General features: G+C 41.9%; 1 protein-coding gene across 2 annotated transcripts in view; it reads left to right on the plus strand.

Annotated features, from left to right (window-relative positions):
* Positions 1–21032, plus strand: part of GAB3 (GRB2 associated binding protein 3) — a 96305-nt gene that overhangs the window by 68318 nt on the left and 6955 nt on the right. The window contains exons 4-7 of one of the 2 annotated variants that reach the window (XM_070951823.1): positions 1429–1901; positions 6266–6321; positions 11427–11682; positions 16929–17010. In XM_070951823.1, the coding sequence (XP_070807924.1) occupies positions 1429–1901; positions 6266–6321; positions 11427–11682; positions 16929–17010 (867 nt within the window). The remainder of the gene's footprint in view (positions 1–1428; positions 1902–6265; positions 6322–11426; positions 11683–16928; positions 17011–21032) is intronic. The other variant, XM_070951824.1, reaches the window with a different exon arrangement.

Consider the following 21032-nt stretch of genomic DNA (forward strand, 5'->3'; position numbering starts at 1 on the left):
CTATATGAAACTTCTTAGTCTGATACTTGTTTTGAATATAGTCAATCCATCTTTTCCACTCCGATATATATCTTTCGTTTGAGTGATCTTTGAGATATGATGAAATTTTTGCCATCTCTGCCAGATGCGCGACTTTTAATGTCCATTCCTCAATAGTAGGTGGATCTTCCTTCTTCCAATACTGTGCCACCAGTAACCTGGCTGCTGTTATTAAATTTAAAACCAACTTAGTCATTGGACTAAGACATTGGACATTGGTTTCTGGTTTTCGGCAGAAATGCCCCATACCAGATAATGGGTTTGCTTAATGACAATAGAGTCACTTGGTCACTTTTAAGGAGTGTAAATATCAATACCCAGAATTCCACAGCCAGCATGCTTTAAGAAATGTGGATTTCAACATACTGGCTGGGGAATTCTGGGAACTGAAAATTACTTAGATAGAGAAACCTTGCTTTAATTATGCTGAGAAACCACCATTTTGCCTGATTTGACACCCATGTGGATACCAATGGACAGAAATGAGTTGAGCTGAAAAAATAACTACCGTATTTTTCGGGGTATAAGACGCACCTTTTTTCCCAAAAAAGAGGTTGAAAATCTGGGTGCATTTTATACTCCGAATGTAGCCCTGCCCAGCTTCTCAAACGGAGGTTTCAGAGGCTGAAAAAAGCTTCAGAAAAGAAGCTTCAGAAAAGAAGTCCCCAAACAGAGCTTCAGAGGCTTTTTTTTCTGAAGCTCTGTTTCGGAGGCTTTCAGAGGCAGGAAAAAAAGTTTTTTCTGAAACAGATTTTCAGACGTTTCAGAGGCAGAAAAAAAGCAAGGCACAGAGCTCATAACCAAGGAACCTGTTGCTAAAATTCACCTCTGGGAACAGCTGATTGGGGGTATTCCGGGAGGCTGATCCACCTGCCAATCAGCTTTTTTCTTATTTTCCTCCCCAAAAACTAAGGTGCGTCTTATACTCCGGTGCATCTTATACTCTGAAAGATATGGATGAAGACAGAAATATAAAATTAGGTGTCACAAAAGGCAGAACTCACATTTATGACAGTTGCATTCTCCTGAGGTCATTAATAGGGAAATTAGATTCACTTAACAACCGTGACACTAACTCAACAACTGTAGTGATTCACTTAACAATGAAAGATCATAAAATGGGGCAAAACTCATTTAACAAATGTCTCACTTAATAACATAAATTTTGGGCTTAATTGTGGTCATAAGTCAAGGACTACCTGTATTTGAGGGAAAACCTTGGCATCCTGTCAGTAAGTATTAGAAACACCTATTTCTTTGCATTGTCTCATGTCAACACCACAGGAATTGAACATGTTATTGAGCCATTGTGGTGGGAGGAGGCTTCAAAAAAAGGGGGTCCAGGGATTACACCTGTCTCTGAGTTGGTAACACCTGCTTCTCTTCCAGGTGCCACAGTTGGTCCAATTCTGACCGCTCTCTGGAGAGGACGTTATCAGATGATGTCTTCTTTGACTTTGTGGCCTCTCAGTCCTCGCTCTGCTTACAGCTTTCTGGTGGCCTGCTCCAAGAGATGGTCCAGCCAACGCTTCATGGAATCCTTCCAAGAAACACAGATTCAAGCGGACCTCCTTCTAGTGACTTCTCTTCTTCCTCACCCTTGTCAGGGCCTCCTGCAACACCAACCATCTTAGCAGAAAAAAGCCAGAATACTCTTCCCTATGGCTTTACCGAACTTGAGATTTTGGCTAAGACTCCCCCTCCCAGGCCACCAAAGCCATCACACTTGCCAGACAGAAGAGCTGAAGATCAGGCTGGTGGGGTCCTTCAGAATGGACATGCAAGGATCTCCAGTTCTCCAGGCTCCTTTGTTCCAAGGAGGATCTCCCTCTCTGGATTGGACAGCATGAAGAGTTGGAGAGGTAAGGGCCAATTTGGAGATCCCAGAGTTGGATTATTAAAATACGTGTCTTCTCTGTCCCCCAAAGCGATGGTGATTTTATCCATTCAGTCATGTCCGACTCTTGGCGATTCTATGGGCCTCCACATTTTCTGATCTTGCACTCCTTCTTTGAGTTGTTCTGTGCTCTGGCTCGTGTCAGCTTTGATGGTGTCCAGCCACCGTGTTCTTTGATGGCCTGTTTCCTTTTACTGCTAACTCTTTCAAGCATCATTGGTTTCTCCAGTGAATTCCCGTGTGAAATGGCCAAAGTAAGTGAGACACAGTTTTGCAATTTTGCCTTCCAGGGTCATATCTGGTTGTCATGCGCTCTATATTTGCTTCTTGGTCACCTTTGTGTCCAAGGAATACCCAGGAGCCTTCTCCAATACCACAGCTCAAATGAGTTGATGTTCTTCATGTATTGCATTTTTAAGGCCCAACTTTTTTAAGGTCCTCCAACATACAAACTGTAATATTCTCTCCACATTCATCTTTTATGGACCCCAATTTAGGTAGGTTGATTGGGAGACCAAACAAAGGCTTTATAATCAGCATAACAAACTAATCACATAGGTTGGGTTCTGTTAGTTGCAAGCAAACAGAACCATTCATGAATGATGTCAAACAGAAGCTTCATTGCTAGCCACCAATGTTACAAGAATCTCCCCAGACTGACTGCTTTCCCTTGGCATCAGTCAGATAAGGCTTCGGGGATTCTGGGGGAGGCCAGGCTTGTGTCGGCTTTCTGCAGTGCAAGGACTCCAAGGTTAGCCCCCTGTTAATGCCTCTCTTCAGCCTCAATGGAGATTCCATCATGGAGTCAAGCAACATTGCTCAAAATGTATGGGTTAACTTGTGATGCAAAATGTCTCAGCAACTCAGCCAATTTAACACAGGAACAGGCAGGCAATGGCGATTAGTCTTGATGGCTGCATGCTAACCTTGAATTATAGGCAGCATAACATCAAACTGTCCTCGGAGCCTATGAAATTCCATCTCATAACAGTACAGCCAACATGGTCATCAATTATCAGTCACAGAGGAGATCCACCCCTGTATTAGGAAATCTGCCATTGAGGAAATAAGTGAGACAGTGACCGGCTTTTAAAAGGTCTATAGGGACTTTGCATCTATTTTCTTTTTCTTTCTTTTCTTTCCTCTTTTCCCCCTTCCTTCCTTCCTTGAACAGACGTTGTCTCTGCATGGGCATTTGGATCATGTTTCTAACCCTTGTATAGTAAAGAACCAGCCTGCTTATCAGTGTCCTGAGCAATTCTTGGAAGCTTTTGAGAGCAACACCCATCCTTGGAAATGTTATTCTTCTTAGTCATGACTCTCGAGTTGTGTTGGAAAGCAGCTTGCTAAAAGGGTGTGTGCTGGTCAAAGCATTAAAACAAACACGTTCACACATACACTGATGAATTTTTCCAGAATTTACTCTTTCACAGTAGACTCAACTCCAGCTTAAGTTCAGTCGCATAATATGTTCTCCATCCTTATCATATGCAGGTAGTCCTCGACTTACAGCAGTTCATTTAATGACCATTCAAAATTACAACTGAAAAAAGTCACTTATGATCATTTTTCACGCTTACAACCATTTGCAGCATCCCCATGGTCATGTGATCAAAATTCAGACACTTGGCAGCCGGTTCATATTTATGACGGTTGCAGTATCCCAGGGTCATGTGATCACCTTTTGTGACCTTCTGACAAGCAAAGTCAATGGGGTAGCCTGACTCACTTAACAACAGTGGAGGTCATGAAGGTCATAAAATGTGGCAAAATTCACTTAACGACTATCTTGCTTAGCAACAGAAATTTTGGGCTCAATTTGGTTGTACGTTGAGGACTACCTGTAAGAGATATTAGCATATATGTTATATTTGATAACATCTTAGAAATTTAACAGGTTAGCTGAGTAAATATTGTGATTCTAGTTAAGGTTGACATATAACGAACTAGGATTCAACAAGCAATAATGGTTACCTTGCATTAAAGAGTAAATGACAAGGTCTTTGTATAATTCAGTCCTTTATGCAGGTAGATCATATTCTAATACATCATGGATGAGAAAGATCAGTAATGAGCAGCCCCAAGATCTGAAGGGGGTCTTGAGAGGCCTCATCCGCAGTAGTTCACCCCACCAAAAACCTCTCCGAAAATGGAAAATAGACCAATAGATGGTTCTCAGTGGATGCCTTTAATTTGCTTGGTTATTCCTGCATTCAATGAATATGGTAGAGATATAGTATTAGGGCAGAAATCATGGGCATATGATCCTCCTTTGATACTTGTAGAAAATATCTACAGACCTCTCACATCCTGGACATAAACTGTTTCAACCTCTCCCCTCAGGACGCCGTTATAGGGCATTGCATGCCAAAACAACTAGACACAAAGACAAAGTTTTTCCCCCATGCCATCATTCTGTTGAACACCTAATTTCCATAGCTTTATCTTATGCCTAAGGATATTTCCCATGTAGTAGGGCTGTATTGCTATTATCCTTCTCATCTTTCCTACTACCTTCTCCTCTTGGTATTTTATAATTTATTTGTATTTTATGATTGATGACTTATCACTCTGTTGTATGTACATACACTGAGATCTTATGCACCGGAGGCAAATTCCTTGTATGTCCAATCACATTTGGCCAATAAGAATATTCTATTCTGTTTTTTGGTACCAGCTGTGGTTTTGATTGCTACTTCTAATTCTATGCTTCCAGTAGCATCTGGATTCATAGGAAAAATAATAATGTACCTGATCTGAAAAATACATTTGAGACCATGTGCTAGCTAAGGAATAGGATGGGAGCTTTTAATGGAGACCAAATTTAGAAATTAGGGAAGAATGCACAGAAGGAAGAGGGTGAAGTCAAGATAACCAGAGATGGGAATCAGTTAAATCTTTCCTTGAACTGCATTTGGAATTACAAAGAAGTGGTAAATGACACAGTGCTTGCATTGACCACATGTTCTGAACTCCAAAAGCCTCAAGTTGAGATCTCAGCATGCATTCAGGTCTGAAGTGTCCAAATCCAATAAAGGAAGAAGAATGGTCGAAGAATGATTAACCTCATGAAGTTGCTGCATTTTTCAGAGTGATGACAACAGCAGCATTCGGAAAGCTCTGCCCTTGTTATATGTGTGTGCAACAGCACAGTGTACACACCGAAGGAGATGGAGTTCTTGCATCCACACACTGCAATGTCATGTTCTTTATTTTACTTTCCCCCACCTGCAGAGGCTGCCATTGCAACATATATGATGTAGGAGAAGTGGCAGAACCTGGGGACGGAGTTAAAAGAGGGATCAGCCTAGAATCTCTACGTAGCCACAAGCAATCTAAGTTCAAACCCTCCTTGAATTCCATTGAGCTTAACTAACTAAAAGCAGGTGCTAAGATTTCTGTGTATAGGCATGAGTAGCAATAAAATAATTTAATTGGACCTTCATGTGTGGATCTTTACTCCTGCCACATTTAGACTTGGACCTAAGGGCTTCTCGAACAGAGACTATGTCCATACGATAGAGGACTAATTGAATCAATGGAAGATGTTATTCTCTATTGCCCTCTTTATGCAAGTGCTCACAAAGAATTATTATTTCCACTCTTTGCTAGCAATAGCAATAGCACCTACACTTATACACTGCTTCACAGTGCTTTACAGGCCTCTCTAAGCGGTTTACAGGGTCAGCATATTGCCCCCAATAATTTGGCTCCTCATTTTACACACCTCGGGAGGATGGAAGGCTGAGTCAAACTTGAGCCTGGTGAGATTCGAGCTGCCGAACTGCAGCCGGCAGTCAGCAGAAGTAGCCTGCAGTACTGCACTCTAACCACTGCACCACCATGGCTCATTTACTAAATGCATTATCCTGGTCATTCTGATTTATTTTATCTCAATCAAATCAATTTCGTTTTCTTGACCATAGTCAATTACCATTCTGTAGTCTGCACAGCACTTCTAATTAACGTCAACCCTTTTTAGATATTATAGAATAACTATATTTTTGCTTTTATCTTAATTAATTGTGACTCTTGTCACTATTAATTGATTTGATTTGATTTGATCTCAGGGGCTTATTCTGGGGTAAATTCATGTTGTAGTATTATAGAATACTTACCATGGAGTAACTTCAACTGCACTGAATAGGGCTTCAAGTCAGAATGGATTTTAGACCTGGTTAATTGGATAGAATTCGAATTTCTTCCAAATTGCATATTGTACCACTGCTTAGAATAAGGTCTCTTTCCTGCTTCATAAAATATTATGTTTTTCTTAATTTAGCAGTTTCTTCAATCATGATGAATTGCCTTCTGCTCTTTGTTTTGCAGCAGACATGGAAGAAAATTCTTTACGGCGCAGGGATAAGAGGTTGAGCTTGAACTTGGTAAGTGTTGCTTTCTCTCCTACACACACTTTACATAGTGGTTTTGACAGGGGAGGTTTTAAAAAATCTGCACAGTTGACATATAAGTGTAAAAGAAGAAAGAAACAGCCCCTGATACTATATACCGTGTTTCCCCGAAAATAGGACCCTGTCTTATATTTTTTTGAACCCTGAATGAAGCGCTTGGCCTTATTGCCATGCGCTCAAAATCCCGATTGGGCTTATTATCAGGGGATGACTTATTTTGGGGGAATCAGGGCAGTGGTGAAATCCATTTTTTTTTTACTACCGGTTCTGTGGGCATGGCTTGGTGGGCATGGTGTGGCTTGGTGGGCATGCAGGGGAAAGATACTGCAAAATCTGCATTCCCACCCCACTCCAGGGGGAAAGATATTGCAAAATCTGCATTCCCATCCCACTCTGGGGCCAGCCAGAGGTGGTATTTGCCAGTTCTCCAAACTGCTCATAATTTCCACTACTGGTTCTCCAGAACCTATCAGAACCTGCTGAATTTCACCCCTGAAACAGGGTATGTACTATAGTACATAGTATATATACCAGTGGTGAAATCCAGCAGGTTCTGATAGGTTCTGGAGAACCGGTAGCGGAAATTTTGAGCAGTTCGGAGAACTGGCAGATACCACCTCTACTTGGTCCCAGAGTAGGGTGGGAATGGAGATTTTGCAATATCCTTTCCACTGGAGTGGGTTGGGAATAGAGATTTTGCAGTATCCTTCCCCTGCCACACCCACAAAGCCACACCCACAGAACCAGTAGTAAAAAAATTTGGATTTCAGTTTTGGTGTATTTGGGTCTTTTCCCTTGTAAGATTGAGAGTATCTTGGTGACGTTTCGACGAGGTCCTACTCATCATCTTCAGGTTGGTGCCTTCGGCTTCGTGCCTGTGCGAGCAATGCCACAAAGCTTAAGGCACCAACCTGAAGATGACAATTGGGACCTCGTCGAAACGTCGCCAAGATACTCTCAATCTTACATGGGAAAAGACCCAAATACACCAAAACTTGCATATACTATATACTATATAGATACTATATATAACCAAAATTGTCCCAAAGGTGCTTTTTTTCTCAAAAGACAACTGGACTTTTTTTGTTTTTTTTTCTTTGAAAACATTTCACTTCTCATCCAAGAAGCTTCTTCAGTTCAAGGAAGTCCAATTACCCCAAATAATGGTTTCCTTAATTATGGTTACTGTATAAAGTGCAAGCTCACAAGTGACACTGTCAGGTTTGCAGGCCATTCTATGCCACAAGTAAATAAGCCACATTTTAGCTTAGTATCTGTGTGGAACAACCCTTAATCGTTTTGTCCTTCTTAGCCCAAGGATTGACAAATCGGCTGGAAGAAGAAACTGATGTCAATTTCTTTCATTTGCTCCAAGTTGGCAGGCAGATGACCAGAATCTCTGAGATGACAGGGGAACATCTTGTAATTTTATCTGAAAGGTTTTCAGTCCTGTGAATCTTGAGGAAATGAGCAACATGATCTGTCATCCTAGTCGCCCTACCTGTAGATTGGAACTCTCTTCACCTTATAAAAACAGAAACTTTGATAAATACCTACACATTACTAAAACTCTCCTATCTGTCACCTTCAGTTAGCCAAAATAGTAGGGCAAATAATTTTTGCATCAAGGTGCCTCAGAGGCACTTAAAGAATGGGTACAAAATTCAGCAGCCATTACTGCAATGAAGTTGAAATTTCAAGGATCTTCAAAACAGTTGTATTTGCAAACTTGTGGCCACTGCAATAGCACCATGGTCAGCTATGGTCATGTGATCATGATTTCCAGTGCTTCCTGCCAGCTTTCCACAAACAAAGTCAATGGGGAAACCAGCGGGAATTCAGAAGTTGTTTCCATTCCCATCAATTTTGGCCACTTGTGGTCATTCTATTTATCGCTTTAGGTACGTAAATATTGACAAGGCTGGTCTAAAGGTCATAGGTTTTCTAGGGTTCAATTAGACTAAAAGACCATCTGGAGAACCCATGACTTTTTATATCAGAATAACAGAGTTGGAAGGAACCTTGGAGGACTTCTAGTCCAACCCCCTGCTCAAGCAGGAGACCCTATTCCATTTCAGACAGGTGGCTGTCCAATCTCTTCTTGAAAACCTCCAGTGATGGAGCACCCACAACTTCTGAAGGCAAGCTGTTCCACTAATTAATTGTTCCCACCGTTAAGAAGTTTCTCCTTAATCCCAAATTGCTTCTCTCCTTGATTAGTTTCCATCCATCGTTTCTTGTCTTGCCTTCTGGTGCTTTGGAAAATAGGTTGACCCCCCCACTCATCTTTGTGGCAGCCGCTCAAATATTGGAACAATTTAATGGGAACAATTCAGTTGAACCAAATGCTATCTCTCTTAGACAACATACCAATGGTCAGAGATTTGGAGAAATTTACTTTGGCCACCCTGATTTGGACCACCATCTTATTTTTTAAACGTGGCTATGCTAGATTCATCAGAGGGAGGAAAAGATAGAAAAACGTTTCACTTGGCTGCCAGATCAGGATTTGGATGTTAAAACAAACAAAGATTTGTAAAACCATGATTTTAAATTATAACTAATTTACTGTCAATAATCTATAGCTTCTTTCAAGATTGAGATTATACATTACAGTAAGAAAGAAACAATCACATTTTGGGGCTTAGTGATTTGCGTGAACTAAGCTTCTGGAATAATGTTAGCATATGTCATCAAGAGCTAGCTGAGGTTGGAGGAAAGGAATAGCGTGAAAATTGGAGAGCGCGAAGTTTATTGTACCGCAAAGCCCAAAATGATATTGTGTCATTTTCTGTATAAATGGGAGAGGCTGAGTTTTGCAAAGTAAAATGCTTCATCAGCAAATTGTGTCCTTGAATGGCGGATTTATCCATCAGTTGTAATTCCCCCCCCCCCCAAAAAAAAACTATGATTAACCATTTCAGAAATCTCTTCACCAATCCAACATGTTGTGCTTGAAAAAAACTGTGTACAAATCAAATATGACTGCATTAAATACTGATTTTGAATTCTTTTTCAGCTTAGCTTGTATTAATGCAAAAATGTGGGATTGAAGTCTCTGTACAATTCTGGGAAGAATGCAAAGGCAAGGCGGGAAAGGGAAGGTACTCATAGCCATCTTGTCCTTAAACAGAATGAACTGCACAAGTTGAGAAGGCAATTCTGAACAATGCAGATTCAGAAGGCTGGTGAAGCTTCCATTGCAGGGGTGAAATCCAAATTTTTTCCCTACCGGTTCTGTGGGTGTGGTTTGGTGGGCATGGCAAGGGAAGGATATTGCAAAATCTCCATTCCCATCCCACTCTGGGGCCAGCCAGAGATGGTATTTGCCGGTTCTCCAAACTACTCAAAATTTCCATTACCGGTTCTCCAGAACCTGTTAGAATCTGCCGGATTTCACCCCTGTTCCATTGCTATACTGTAAACTGTTGAATCCTCAGGCCGTTCTCACAGGGAAAAGTCCCCTGTATCGTCTAGCCCAAAACATTTCTCTTTGTGGTCTCTCTACCTCTTGCTGATACTGAACTATGTTTCCCAACAATGCCAGTAGGAAAGAATGCTGAGTGTCAGGCGCAAAAGACCAGGTCCACACGTGAAGGTCCAATTAAATTGATTTATTGCTAAGAGTCTATGCACCGGAATCTTCTCAACTAACGATTAGCACTTGCTAGGAATTAATGGAATTCAAGGGGGCTGGGGGAGGTTGAATTTGGTCTACTTGTGGCTAGGTAGGGATTCTAGGCTGATCCCTCTTTTAACTTTGACCCCAGGTTATGCCATTCTTTCTACACTGTGTGCATCAGTTCAGCAACTTCTGAAGAACCACAAGATTACTACGTTGGTGCTGTAATTTTGAGCTGAGTTTGCTATGGAGAAAGCAACCTCCTAAAGCAATACACAAGATTAAAATGAGATGTCCATCCATGGCCAAGAAGCCCTCAAGGGACTATTCATGCCTTCTCTCTAGCATCTCTCCTTTAACTTGCCCTCTTTCCCTGGAGCTGTAGGTTTACAGCTTCATCTCTTGCACCCTTCATTCAGAAATGAACACAGGGACTGACAGCAGGGAAAACAAGATTTGTAGGGTTTGCTGGCAACCTTCAACTGAGTTAATGGCCTTCATGGGTGATAATTACCCCCTTCCTGTCAGCCCTGGTTGTGCTGGAGAAATTGGAATCTGGAGACACTCTTAATCTAGAGTTAGATCTTGGATTGGTCTACATGTAGGGCCAAGGCAGAAAGAAATAGCCAGCTGTCAATATATAGTGCCCAGAGCAGGGGTCTCCAACCTTGGCAACTTTAAGACTTGTGGACTTCAACTCCCAGAGATCCTCAGCCAGCTTTGCTTTGCTGGCTGAGGATCTCTGGGAGTTGAAGTCCACAAGTCTTAAAGTTACCAAGGTTGGAGACCCCTGGCCCAGAGAAACATCTAGCCTGTTTGAAGAGCCTACCTCAGATGTCATCTTTCCATTGTGCTCTGAGCCAGGAAAGAAGCTGGGGTCTGCAAAACCCATAGTCGAAGTGAGAGAAGATGGACAGGTTTGTTTGTTTGTTTGTTTGTTTGTTTATTATTTAGAGGATTTATATGGCTGCCCACTCATTCTCAATGACTGTGGGGGCTTATAGGCAATAAGAAAATCCATATAAAAAGAATAAAAAAAATCAGGGTTTGCTGAATGCCTGTCATTGTTGAATAGTGTTCAATTTCCAATATCCGAGGGGCTGCCAGAAAGAAGAGGGAGACAACTTATTCGCCAAAGCATCAGAAGGCAGGACAAGAAGCAATGGATGGAAATTAATCAAGGAGAGAACCAACCTAGAACTAAGGAGAAATTTCCTGACAGTGAGAACAATTCATCAGTGGAAAGGCCTACCTCCAGAAGATGTAGATCTCCATTACTGGAGGCTTTTAAGAAGAGATTGGACAACTATTTGTCCAATAGTAGAGGGTTTTTCTGCCTGAGCAGGGGTTTGGACTAGAAGGTCCCTTCCAACTGTGTTATTCTGTTATTAACTTCTGATCTGGAGATGTCTTGCTGATCATGCTCACTGTGCCTCTTCTTTCTCATTTTGTGAAGCCTTGCCGAGTGAGCCCTCTCTACTCCTGCGCGTCAAACAACTCTGAAGACAGTTACGTCCCCATGCATCCAAGCGCCTCCCCACCTACCGCAGGAACTGATTGCACCCCTGATGGCTACATTCCCATGAACCCAGGATCGGCTACTTTTGCTCTTGCTGAAGTTAGCACAGAAAAGCTCACCAGCCCCTTGCCTGAACTCCCCTCTGACTTGGAACCGCCTCCAGTGAACCGGGATCTTAAGCCTCGGACCAAATGTAAGCACTCCTTCCCACTGATCTTCCCCCGAATGATCTTCCTAGCAGGTCTGGAGAGGAAGTAGAGATTGGAAAGACTAAGCAAAAAGAGCTGAGAGAGATGTCAGTTCTAGGATAAGGGACCAGATCCGGGATTAGCACTGATGAACCCTTACTTTAATTTCCTAACGTGCCCGTAAGGGAGCAGGGTGTGAGGTTCTCATCTTCCATTGAGAAATCATCTTTCTAGCAGCTTTCCTGCTTTCCCCATTCTTCAATTATAGGTAATCCTCGACTTACGACTTCAATTGAGATCAGAATTATGGTCATATGTCCTTAAACAGGTCACCATGCACCTGTGCCCAATTTTATAACTTTTTTTTTTTGTGATCGTTAAGTAAATGCCACATTCATTAAATGAACACCATGAGCATTAAACAAACCTGTTTTCCCTAAAGGGGAATATTTTTTGCCAGAAACCGGAAATAAATGCTAGAAACTGGCAAAAAAATGCCAAAAATTGTGGTCACCAACAGTAGGATGCTGCAAACAACCATAAACATGAACTGGTGAAATGCAATCATGTGGCAGTGGGTATCATGTGGCACTGTGCCTCCAGCCAGTGGAACTTCAAAAACGGGCCATAGGTAACTCTTAGGAGGTCCTTTGTAACTTTGAACTGTGGCTAAACAACAGTTTGTTAAGTGACGACTACTTGTAAACACCAAGAGAAGTTGTTAGAAGAGAACCTCAGAAGAAAGGCTAAATGCTTGGGAAAAGGCAGAAAAACAGAAAGAAGGCAAGGAAACTTTCAGGAAATCAGAGGACTGATTTCAGGATAAGTACAATGAAGTCCCAAAGACAGATGACATGGACAGTAGCACATCTGAGGCTTGTCCAGATCACACAGGCAAGGATAGGAGTCATGGCCACAGATTAGTTGGTGGCTAGATTCCATAGTGAAAGAGAGAAATTCACACTACAACTTTGTGCAATTAAAGTTGCACAATTAAATCAGATGCTTTTTCAAAAAGCACTTTCAAAAGTGCTTTTTCAAGGGGCAACTGGACTTTTGCTTCTCATCCTTCTTCTCATCCAAGAAACTTCTTCTGAAGAAGGTTCCAGGATGAGAAGTGAAATGTCTTCAAGGAAAAACAAAGTCCAGTTGCCTCTTGAAAAAGCACCTTGGGGCAACCATGACCTGGATGACAGAAAACCTCCATAGACAATCAGAGTAAAAATCTTTTTTCTTGGGAGAGTGACAAACAGACTGATTTAAAACCCTGTTATTGCCATCTATTGAAAGAAACTCTGCCCTTCAGTTAATCACAAATGTAAAAATCCCAGAGTCCTGCAAAAATCTCCACCAGACCTGCCAAACAGGTTTTAAGATCGGTTTGTCACTAAACCTCATTCTTCAAAAAGAAACTTTTCAAGTTCTTTGGAGTTGCCTAAAGCTTAGAAGTTCTTTTTTCCCCTGATCACAATTCTCACAGAGTTGCCTTTAACAAGATTTGTTGAGATGAAAGAATTAGGATTATAAGAATTCTAGCATCTGAATTCTTTGTGCTTGAGAACCAATTATCCCTGTGTCTTTAAGGAAGATACATTCTTTTTCTAACAGCCTTTTGTTGAATTGGCAAAGAGGTGGGATCTCTTCCTTGATAATGGGAAAGTTTGAGCTTGGTTGTTGACATAACTAACTGTTGAAACTCTTGTCTGGCAACCAATTTGGAGAAGATTCAAGACAAAGAATCTTTGCAACAGTATTTCTCTGAAATTATCCTCCTAACGTTCCTGATAAGCTGTTTCTCTTATTCCACAAACATCACATCATTTTGTTAATTCTCTTCTAGTTGTGAAGAGATTCGTAATGCATATTAATCCCAGCAGGACTCTGGACAAGCTCCTTGTTTTCCTAACTTGTTTCACGTGATGGTTAAAATCCTGGAAAATCAAATCAGGGTAGAAAAAAATAAACTCTCCTTCTAATATGCCCTAGTTTCCACTGTCTGCGGCATTCATTTCTAATCTCTTATTTAAGCTTCCATTTGATCTCCAAAAGAGATAGAGGCAATAGGATACAGATAGTTCAATTGAGCGAGTCCAGAGGTATTTCACGAGAAGAGTCCTCCACTCCTCTGCTCACAATAGAATACCTTATGCCACCAGGCTTGAAATTTTGGGCTTGGACAACCTAGCACTAGAACAACAGTCGCCTACGGTCTGACCTAAGCGTAGTGCACAAAATTGTCTGCTACAATGTCCTATCTGTCAGTGACTACTTCAGCTTCAACTACAATAATACACAGGCAAACAATAGCAATAGCAATAGCACTTAGATTTATATACTGCTTCATAGTGCTTTACAGCCCTCTCTAAGCGGTTTACAAAGTCAGCCTATTGCCCCCAACAATCTGGGTTCTCATTTAACGACCTCAGAAGGATGGAAGGCTGAGTCAACCTTGAGCCTGGTGAGATTTGATCTGCCAAACTGCTGGCAGCCGGTGATCAGCAGAAGAAGCCTGCAGTACTGCACTCTAACCATTGCGCCGCCATGGCTCTTTTCAATAGCTACAAACTCAAGGTAAACCGCTCCAAACTCGAGTGCAGAAAATACGACTTCAACAACAGAGTGGTCAATGCCGTGAATGCACTACCTGACTGTTGTTACATCCTCAAACCCCCAAAACTTTAACCTGTCTACCATGGACCTCACCCCATTCCTAAGAGGTCTGTAAGGGGTCGTGCATAAGCGCACTAGCGTGCCTACCATCCCTGTCCTACTGTCCCCATTTATTTGTACCTATTATCTTGTACATGTTTGACAAACTAAATAAATAAATAAATAAAATAAATAAATAGTCCTTGATTTACAACAGTTCATTTAGTTACTGTTCAAAGTTACAACGGTACTGAAAAAAAGTGATTATTTTTCACACTTACAGCCATTGCTGTATCCCTACAGTCAACATGATCAAAATTCAGATACTTGGCAACTGACTTATATTTATAACGATTGCAATGTCCCGGGGTCCCCTTTTGCAACCGTAAAGTCAATGGGGAAGCCAGATTCACTTAACAACCGTGTTACTAACTTAACAACTGGGGCAAGAAAGCTCATAAAATGGTGCAAATCTTAACTTAACAACTGTCTCATTTTGCAAACAGAAATTTTAGCCTCAATTGTGACCTTAAATTGAGGACTGTTTGTATTTATTTATATATTTTTATCTTATAAATAATTTATTTATTAAATTTTTATGCTGCCCGTCTTCCCTACAAGATAACTCTGGGCAGTATCCACATCTTATTGTTACAGACAGAGCCACTTTAGCTGCACGTTCTAGTTATTCATTCTCCTTAAGAACTACGTGGTCTGGGAATCAACGGAAGTGATTTATTTAAAAAAATCTGTAATTCTGTGTTCAGAAACCTTACTTGATTCCTCGTGTCATTCTGATGCAGATAGTCTTCAACTTAGGGCAGGCTCCACTACTACCATATGTTGTGATGGCTATAAAGCAGGTCAGCTGTATGATCAATCCAATTTTGTGACATTTTTTTGTGGCAGTCATTAAGTGAAAGACATGGTTGTTACACAAACCAATTGGGCCAGTTTTACCGAAAACCAGAAGCAAATGCCACTTTGGGGGAAAAAATGTCATAAAATGTGGTCACGTGATTGTGGGACGCTGCAAACAGCTATAAATATGGGCTGGTTGCCAAGTCATGTGACTGGAGGGAGCAGCCATTGGTACTTCATAATTGGGTCCTAAAGAATCCCTGTGGTGGTCCATCATAATTTTGAATGGTTGCTAAGCAACTATCCCTAAGTCAAGGAGCATCTGCATCCCATTGCTTCCATATGGTAAACCATCAGCTCTTAGAGAAAATGTCAGGTAATCTTGCAATTGTTTCATTTGGACACCCCTAATCCATCTCCAAACTAACAGCTTGCCCAACAACTTAGGTTAACCTCTTGGTTAAGTTTGGGCTCACAGCTTGGCCATCCCAACAGTCATAATTGAGAAGTAGTCTGGCACATGAAAGCTCCTACTGACTTTAAAGGCAGGATCATTAAAATAACTGCATCCCTTTTCTTTGAATCATCAACACAGAGCGAACAATATTGATGATAGAGCTCAAATGTGTGTTTCAGAGTCTCCAAGTCTGAAAGCCAAAGATCTCACTTCCCCCCCCATCCCAATTCATAGCCCCCGTTAAAGGTATATACTCACCTTGTTAGAAATATGTTTCAAATTTGCAACACTTAACTGAGAATTTCTACATGAGCATCTCACATAGACCATCTTCTCCAGAGTAAGTACAAAACTCTGGAGCAACTTGATCATTTTGGGCCATGTTGGTGCCTTGAGTCACTTGACTTGCCCAAATGATGGACTGTAGTACCTTCTCTGGCCTTTATGAAGGTGGTGCTGCAACTCAGGAAAAACCAAGCTGGTTTACTCATTGACTTGCCTTGGTGTAGAGAGAAGCAAGATGTAGGCAGCTGGATGTCCTTCAGATGGTTTGCATTTCAACTCCCCATGGAAGTTATAGTCTGAACCTTTGGTTTAGCTTCAGGTTGAAGTTCCACAGGGTCAAATACTGCTTCTTTCTTGTAAAAATAGGTAGTCCTCAATTTACCACCACAACTGAGTCAAGAATTTTGGTCATAAGTCAGTGCAGTTATAAGTTGAGCAACCACATGGCTGAAACTGCCCATTTTACTACCATTTTTATGATGGTCGTAAAGCAAGTCACTGGAGTCCATAAGCAAAATATGTGGTGGTTAAGCAAATCCAGCTTCCCCAATGGGCACATGACTTCAGGATGCTTCAACTGATCATAAATATGAGCGAGTTGCCAAGTGCCCAGATTTAAATCAAATCAAAATCAAAACCAGAACAAATAAAAACACTCAAGGAATATCCAGTTAAAAATTCTAAAATAAGGTAATAAATAACAGATAAAATCTATATTAAAATCACAATTTGGCATCCAATCTACATGGCCTAACTATACACTATAATGTCAATCCTTAAATTGTGAGGCCCATAGTCATTAAATACTAAAATTCATATGACCACAGGGTACTTAATGGTTATAAAAGTCATACAAGTCATAAGGCACTTTTTCCAAGGCCTTCGTAACTTCAAACGGTTGTTGAACAGTTGTAAGTCAAGGACTACCTACAGCCAATTATTCATATTGAAGTTCTTCCTGTTTTCTGGTGAATCAGATGTTTTCTCTTTCACCCTTAGTCCGACCGCCTCCGCTGGACCTGCGAAACCTTTCCACCATCAGAGAACATTCTGCCTTAACCAGGACATGGACTGTGCCTTAGTAAGTTGGAATTGGAACCTGTTGGACTTCGTAGAATTTACTCATGGCAAGGGCAGATGGTTAATCTCAATGCAGAGGCCTCTGGTAAGGTGGCTTCACCCATTGAAGTCACAGATTGGGTTGATACATCAAGCCAAGTTGCTGTTTGTTTGGTTCTGGTTTGAGTAACTCACAAAGGGTTGCATTCACACTTGTTGATTGAATTTGCACCCCATCTTAACCAGGTCAGAGAAAGATGCAATATATATAGCATGATTTTAAGAAAAATTCTGAAATTCTTACTTTTCCATATTTTTTCAATGAAGATGCAATCTTGCCTATCAGTTGGCATGATTCTCTAGTGCCAATCACAGCATGGGGCCATCACCTGGATCGGCTCCTTCTGATCCAAGATATGGATTTACATGGGCTAAATAAAAGCTGCTGTTTTTCCATTACCAATTTTTGCAGTGCCAATCACAACTCTGGTACTCTGTGCCATGAGTATATTTAGTAGTCTTCTTCCTAGAGGTTTAATGGCTCATACTCAAAAATCCCCAAATCAGCTTTTTCAAAGAGTAACATCAGGATTTTCAAGAGGAAGGAAACTCAAGGATGAAAACTTCCTTGATCCCACTGCCATGACAACATTTTTAAAATCCCTCCATTCCAAAAATGAGACAAGGACGATGGCACTAGATGGCATCTTGCAAATATCCAAAAGACATAGAATAACAGAGTTGGAAGGGACCTTGGATGTCATCTAGTCCAACTCCCTGCTCAAGCAGGAGAGTCTATACCCGTGATGGCGAACCTATGGCACGCGTGCCACAGGTGGCACACGGAGCCATGTCTCCTGGCACGCCAGCTCAGCTCCAGCACAAGGAATCTCTGGAGGCTGGGGACAGCAAAAAAGTCACTTCCTGTCCAACCGGATGTTGGGAAATGGGCCATTTTGGGCCTCCGGAGGGCCTCCAAGGGGGTGGGGAAGGCTGTTTTCGCCCTCCCCAGATGCATAGAGAGGATCTGGAGCCAGGTGAGAAAGAAAAACGGGCCTACTGGGCCATCGCATGCCAGGAGCAGGAGGGAGGGGGGTCATGCTCACATCCGCAGAGTAGGACTCACAGAATTATGGGTGTGGGCACATGCGTGCGCGAACCTCCCCTGCCCCCCCCCTTCCTGGCACGCGATGGCAAAAAGGTTAGCCATCACTGATCTATACCATTTCAGACAAATGGCTATCCAGTCTCTTCTTGAAAGCCTCCACAACTTCTGAAGGGAAGCCATTCCACTGGTTGATTGTTGATCTCACCGTTAGGAAATTTCTCCTTAGTTCTAGGCTGCTTCTCTCCTTGATTAGTTCCATCATTTGTTTCTTGTCCTTCCTTCAGGTGCTTTAGGAAATAGTTTGCCCCCCTTATCTTTCTGGCAGCCCCTCAAATACTGGAACACTGCTATCAGGTCACCCCTAGTCCTTCTTTTCTCTAGACAAGCCATACCCAATTCCTGCATCTGTTCTTCATATGTTTTCACCTTCAGCCCCCTAATCATCCTTGTGGCTCTTCTCTGTACTCTTTGCAGCGTCCCAACCTCTTTTTTATATTGTGGTGACCAAATCTGGGTGAAAAACAGAGAGGTTGGTCTCCCCTCCATCCATGTTAACAATGTTTGAACTACAGTAGATCCAGTTTTAACCATGAACTCCTTCTGCCCTCCAAAATGCACCCACCTTTTTCATTCCAAAGGTTTTGAGTTATCACGGCAGCCTGTTTAAAGTTTAGGACTCCTAAGAGAAATGTATTTCATACTCTTTTGCTATGAGTATGGTAAATTATATCTCCCAAAAAACATTCTTACACTTTTAGGGAACTCCTCCCTGCCATAAAAATAAGAGACAGGAAAGCATTTGCTACATTCCAACATTCCAGGAACAAATTGGCTTCCAAACATCAGCAATTCAAAACAATATATATCTTGAATTTTCTATGCCTGAGAAGCGCATGATAACTAAAAGGCTATTTTGTAAGTGGTTTTCTTTTAAAAAGTTGGGCCTCTCCTTCCCAAAGTAATATAAAAATTAGGGTGACACCTCTGGTATCTTGGACAGAGATCCTGATGCTCTTTTTCATTCTGACATCTTGGAAGATTGGATGGGTGGGGAAGTTTCTTGGAAAGCCAGATATGCGACTATCTTATAGTTCCAGCTTTTCTGCTGGGCCAGACACCATCCAGAAAGGCAGAAAAGATAATAACTACTGTCACCATGTATAAAACAGTACCAGGGCTATTACTGTATATATTGGGAAGGAAAAGGAGCCATATGCTAAAGAAATGGATATGACTGACAATTTTGGACATTCTAAACCCTGCTGGGGGTTATCTGGTTGGAGATGACTCCAGACTGAAACACTGTGGAGTCCTTGGTGTTCTCTGAGCTTGGTGCTTTTCTTGTGGACATTTCATTACCCAACTAGGTAGTGACATCAGTGCTAGAAGGGAGTGGGGTCTGCAGAGTAGAAGAGGAGGAGGAAAAGAAGGGGAAGGAGAAGAGAAAGAAGAGGACAACAACTTTGGAGTCCTTGTCTGAGCTTGGTGCTTTTCTTGCAGACTTTTCATTACCAAAGTAGGTAACATCATCAGTACTACAAGGGAGTGGAGTTTGCTCTTATTTTTATATCCTAGCGGCTTGCCCTGTCAGTATCTAGGACTGCAACTCCCAAAGTTGTCAGCCACCATCGCAGTTAATGGATCTTGAAGGGTGCCTAGAATCCCCCAAATGATATTTTTAAAAATGCCTTTAAAAAATCTGAACTCTTATGAGATTTCAGTTTCCTTACCTAAAATGTCAACAGGTTGAAGAGCATGAGAAGAGCAGACAGAAACCCATTTTCTGTTTCATTTCTTAAATTGGTATTGATTTTTGATTAAACAAAAAAACATGATTACTAGGTCCAGGGAATGCTGTTTTGAGATTTGCTTCAGTCCTGTTTTTCACTCTTACTTAAGTTTAATTATGATTAATTGGATTAATTAAGTGAGCAGGGCAAGAACAAAACCTAATTTTGAATTACTGTGAATGAATTGCTGCATTGCTGCTTCAAAGCGCAAACATCATTTGCTGTCGGTCTCTATATTCTCGTGGCTTGCCTTCCACTGTTGGTGGGGGTGGTCTTAGAGATTCTTTGGTTGGGCTGTTTCCTGATGGCTCTTGGTCAGTTTCTTGATTGGGATACAGTTTATTTGATTGTTGATCTGATGTTAACCTTGGAGTTCATCTATGCTGATCTGGGTGCTGATTGCTGGTGGAAAGGTGCTGGAGTCTTTTTGCTCTCTTTTGGGCTGGGTGATAGTCTCTTTTGCATAGTCTATAGAAGTTGTTAATATCTATGTGTCTATTGATGGTGGATTTGTCAAAGAGCCAGGTTTCTAGCATGCCAGGCCCTGGCATCTTTGGACTTGGCTTGGTCTAGGACAGTGATGGTGAACCTTTTTGCTGTTGCATGCCAAAAGCGGGGGGAGTGCGGGGTGTGTGTGTTGTGCTCGTGCGTTCCCATACCCATAATTCAATGCCCCCCACGCATGCACGTGCAACACCCCACCCCCCACGCTCCCCACGCTTTTGGCACGCAACGGGAAAAAAGTTACCAGTGGGCCCAGTAGGCCCGTTTTTATTTATTTATTCATTCATTTATTTTGTTGCATTTCTATGCCGCACAACTCTCAAGGGACTTTGGGAGTTTTTGCCCTCCCCAGGGTCCAGAGGCTTTCTTGGGGCCTGGGGAGGGTGAAAATATCTTCCCCCACCCTCCCAGAGGCCAGAAATGGCTGTTTCCCAACTTCTGGTGGGCCCGGAAGGCCCGAAAATCAGCTGGCCAGCACAGCATGCGTGCTGGAGCTGAGCTAGGGCAATGCTCGTGTGCCCACAGATATGGCTCTGTGTGCCACCTGTGGCACACGTGCCATAGGTTTGCCATCATGGGTCTAGGATGATCACATTATCCCAATTGAAACTAGGGTCTCAAAGAACCAAAGAATCTCTTAAG

The sequence above is a fragment of the Pituophis catenifer genome, unplaced genomic scaffold, assembly GCF_029215685.1.
Source record: "Pituophis catenifer annectens isolate HBS135680 unplaced genomic scaffold, rPitCat1.0.hap2 SCAF_11, whole genome shotgun sequence".
Lineage (NCBI taxonomy): Eukaryota > Metazoa > Chordata > Lepidosauria > Squamata > Colubridae > Pituophis > Pituophis catenifer.